Source organism: Chrysochloris asiatica, unplaced genomic scaffold (genome assembly GCF_000296735.1).
Source record: "Chrysochloris asiatica unplaced genomic scaffold, ChrAsi1.0 scaffold00124, whole genome shotgun sequence".
Lineage (NCBI taxonomy): Eukaryota > Metazoa > Chordata > Mammalia > Afrosoricida > Chrysochloridae > Chrysochloris > Chrysochloris asiatica.
In genome coordinates, this window is record NW_006408642.1 from 9,071,294 (window position 1) to 9,075,796 (window position 4,503).

Consider the following 4,503-nt stretch of genomic DNA (forward strand, 5'->3'; position numbering starts at 1 on the left):
GTCTTCGGTTCAAGCTCACCAGCCACTCCTGGGAAACTCTATACAGAGTATCTATGGGTTGAAACTGACTTGCCGGCACTTACCAACAACAACAAAATGTATTAAGGAGTTCTGGTGTGGCTCTGTAAGATAAGCTGTAGACTGGAAGATTGGTTTGAACAGCAAGGTTGGCAGTTCAAACTCACCAGCCACTCCTCAGAAACCCTATACAGGGTCACTATGAGTTACAATTGATTGGATGGCACTTAACAACAGCAAGTATTGACTATGGACTGACCAACGTGTTATCCAAATTCAGTACCCCAACCTGCTTCCAGACTCCTTTCCACTAGCAGTATCCACCGTCTGACATGCTCTCCCCAGCTCATGCTTCAGTTCTTTCATGTCATCCTGGTCTTAACTCAGTGTGCTTTCTCACAGAAGTCTTCCCTGACTATCCTAACTGGTGCTGTTTGACCCAGTCATTCTCTACCACAGTCCTTTGTTTACTCTTTACTGCTTGTACTTCTTGTATTTATAGATTTACTTCTTGCTTGCCCTGTTCCCTGTAAGAGCAGACATCTTTGTTTCATTTATACCAGTATTTTCTGTGCCTACAACGGTTCCTGGAATCGTTCACTAGTGTGGCGCTATAGGATAAGCACTCAGCTTTAAAGTCAGTATGAACCTAAAGGTCAAGGTGAATTGTTGTGAACTCACCAGCCACTCCTCTGAAACCCTATCCAGGATTGCTATGAGTAGGAACCGACTCAAGGGCACTTAGCATCAACAACAACAGATACTTGTTGAGTAAATGAAGGAATGACTCTGAGATCATGAACCCTCTTGTGTAAGGTATATTCACTGCCAACAATTCAATTCTGACTCATAGCTACCCTGTGTAGGGTTTTCAAGGCTGTAAATCTTTACTGAAACAGAAAGTCTCATCTTTCTCCTGTGGAGCAGCTGGTGGGTTTGAACTGCTGACCTTGTGGTTAGCAGCCCAGTGTTTATCCTACAGCAGCCCCAGCGGTTCCTTTATAAGGTATGTTGTTGTTATTAAGTGCTATCGAGTCATAGCAACCCAAATAGGGTTTCCTAGGAGTGGCTGGTGGGTTTGAACCACGTACCTTGTGGTTAGCAAGTCTAGTGCTTATATTGCAGCGCCACACCAGGACTCTTAGAAAGGTTCAATGGCTAAGTTAAGAGCACAGTAATGGGACCCAAGCTTTATCTCAGAAAAAGCATCCAGGTCCACTGCTCTTTCCCTAGACCTTCTGGAACAGTGGTGTGGTCTGTGCTGCTCAAGAGCCAGTCTCATGAGGAAAGGAACTTAGGACAGAATGCAATTCAATGTTTCTTCTTCAAGAAAGTCTTGCAATAAAAAAGGAACAAATTTACCAGAATTATACACCATGATGAGTGATTTTATGTCCTGGCACCAGTTTCTAATCTTATCACAAACAGTTCTCTAACTGGCAGCTGGTCCAAAAACTCCCCCCACCCTTTTTTTTTTTTTTAGAACATGAGCCCTATTGATCTCCAATCTAATCACATGGCATTGAATTTCACGTCTCTATCATTTCAGATGTTCTTGACATCCTTGACATCTGGTCCAGATGGAGGTCTCAGGCATCACAGAGTCCACCACACCCTTTTGTTACGAAAGCAGCGCTGTACTGTGTGAGAATAAGACCTTTGTCTTTGTCTCTCTCACCACCACCATCCTATACTGCCTGGTGTTTCTCCTCAGTCTGGTGGGCAATGGCCTGGTGTTATGGGTCCTAGTGAAGTATGAGAGCCTGGAGTCTCTCACCAATGTCTTTATTCTCAACCTGTGCCTCTCAGACCTGGTGTTCTCGTGCCTGTTACCTGTGTGGATCTCGGCATACCACTGGGGCTGGTTGATGGGAGACTTCTTCTGCAAGCTCCTAAATTTGATCTTCTCCATCAGCCTCTACAGTAGCATCATCATCCTCACCATCATGACCATCCACCGCTACCTGTCTGTAGTGAGCCCACTCTCCACCCTGCGCATCCACTCCCTGCGCTTCCACGTGCTGGTGACCACGGCTGTATGGGCAGCCAGCATCCTGTCTTCCATCCCTGATGCCATCTTCCACCAGGAGGTCTCTGGGCAATGTGACTATTCAGAAACCAGATGGTTCATATTCTCAGTCTACCAGCACAATGCCTACTTCCTGCTGTCCTTGGGGACTATCTTGTTCTGCTATGTGGAGATTCTCAGAACCCTGTTCCGTTCACGATCCAAACGGCGCCACAGGACAGTCAGGCTCATCTTCACCATTGTGGTGGCATACTTCCTCAGCTGGGCTCCCTACAACCTGATTTTGTTTCTGCAGGCATTGTGGAATCTTGGTATCAACCAAAGCTGTGAGGTCAAGGAGCAGCTGGAGTATGCCTTGCACATCTGCCGCAATGTCGCCTTCTCTCACTGCTGCTTCAACCCTGTACTTTATGTTTTCGTAGGGGTCAAGTTCCGTAGGCACCTCAAAAGTCTACTTCGGCTATGCAGGCAGCAGACATCTCCCTCTCCCCCTACACCACATTCTCCAGGAGGCTTCAACTATGATGGCGCCTCCTTCTACTGAAGGGGAGTTTGGTGGTGTGGGTGAAGTGGAGAGGGGAGCTGGAGTAGGAATAAGGAGGACTGAGGCCGTAAGGAGCACTGCGGAAAGGTGCAACCAGGAGGATGCTGCCATTGCAGGGGTTAGGGTAAAAGAAATGCATTATACCAGTGAGTCTACATGCTGCCTCATCCAGGAAAAATGTGGCTTCCCAGCTAGGAATTTTAGATTGTTATCCAGAAAAACATTTCTTGAATTCTAACTTAATCACTCTTTATTTTATTTATTCATTCACATAGACATAGATTTCTTATCATTGTCTGGTTCAGAAGTTCTAAAACATGGAATGACTCCCAGAAAAGGCCATCCTTCCAGATGTTTATGAGGGGTTGAGCTCAGTGTGTGTGATCATTATACCAGTGCAAGTTGCTAGCAAGATGGTCTCTGCCCTCCCGACTGATGAGTTCACTGTGGAGGTGACTGGCTCTGTATTGTTCAATAATTGCAGAACAGAATTCACGACACACCCCTCAGTAAAATCTGGATCCTAGGCATCTACCACTAGATTAGAGACACGTTCTCTCTCGTTGTTCTAGTTCCTGGCACGTGTATTTTTGTTCAATAAATATTGAAATAAATATAAAAATAAAATAAATATCTGCTGGCCTACTGAGTAAGAGACTAAGGCTTACTGGTGGAGTGGGGTGCCTCTGGACACTTATTGGTAGAGCTAAAGAGCATTATAAAACTTGTTTAAGAAGGGCAGAGGTTAGGCCAGCCCCAAAGGCCCAAGGATCTGAGAGGCTAAGGCACCAGAAAGCAGAAGCTGAAAAGACAAGGACCATGGGAAGCAGAGCTGCCTTGATCTCAAAAGGTGGAACAACAGCCTGATGGGTCTCTAAGGATGGACCACAGCCTCCTAGGTTTTAAAGAATTAAACATTTACCAATTTTGTTCCAGAGTGTGAGGCTGCCATTCATGAGTGCTGGGCGATGGAGTCGAAACTGCTGCCCAAAGCTGAGGGTCAGGGCTGCTATGCCGCAAGGAAAGAAGAACAGGGCCTGCTGGGGCCAAAAGGGTGGGGTTTCAAATCAATTGTACTAAAAGAATGGAGCCACCCAAAGTCAAGGGAGAAGAGATGTCATCCCAGTGAGACTGAATGTGGAGATGAAGCTCAGGGCCAAAGGACCTCCATGTAAAATCTAGAGCATGTGGCCAGCACCCAGAGCCTGGAGCCCAGAACCACTGCCTAGATGGTCTCAGAGAACAGAGGATTCTTTTCAAACTTGAGAGCTAATGCAAAGTGTTCTGCTGGGTTTGAGGCTGCTTAATTCCCAGTATCCCTTCTTTCCCTCAAGTTTTTCCTGTCTGTAATAGAAATGCCTCCCCCGTGACTGTTCCAACATTGCACTTAGGAAGCAGATAACTTGTATTCTGGAATTCACAGGTTCACAAATGAAGAGGAATCTTGGCCCAGGACAGAATTTGGATGTGGAGCTTTTTAAAGATTTTTGAGATAATATGATGGTATACAAGTATTTTTCATGTGGCGAGGGCATGAATTTGGGGGGATACTGGGTGTAATATCATGTATTGAATTGTGTGCCCCCAAAATAAGTGTCAACTTGGCTGGGACATGATTCTCAGTGATTTGGAAGTTATGTATTGATGTAATCATCCCCATGATGTGATCTGAGCTGATCAGCCAATCAGTTCTAAGGAGATCAGAGTTGTATGCCATACCCTTACTCAAGTCACAATCCTGATTCTGTGTGAGGCAAGTTTCCCTGAGGTATGGTTTATATCACCTTCCATTTTATGAGACAAAAGGAGAGAGAACAGAACAGAGAAGGAGGGTCTACTACCATCAAAAAAGAAATACAGAGAGTGGGACACACTGGGAACACCCCTGGATTTCCTGTGCTGATTCAGGGAA

At 45.7% G+C, this 4,503-nt stretch overlaps 1 protein-coding gene across 1 annotated transcript; it reads left to right on the plus strand.

Annotated features, from left to right (window-relative positions):
- Positions 1-1,598: 1,598 nt before the first annotated feature.
- Positions 1,599-2,591, plus strand: XCR1 (chemokine (C motif) receptor 1). Its single transcript, XM_006868816.1, has one exon. The coding sequence runs from the start codon at positions 1,599-1,601 to the stop codon at positions 2,589-2,591; it is 993 nt and encodes a 330-aa protein (XP_006868878.1).
- Positions 2,592-4,503: the final 1,912 nt, after the last annotated feature.

Excerpts from the sequence above, each read along its gene's own strand:
- XCR1 (XM_006868816.1), top strand. The coding sequence starts at position 1,599 with ATGGAGGTCTCAGGCATCACAGAGTCCACCACACCCTTTTGTTACGAA.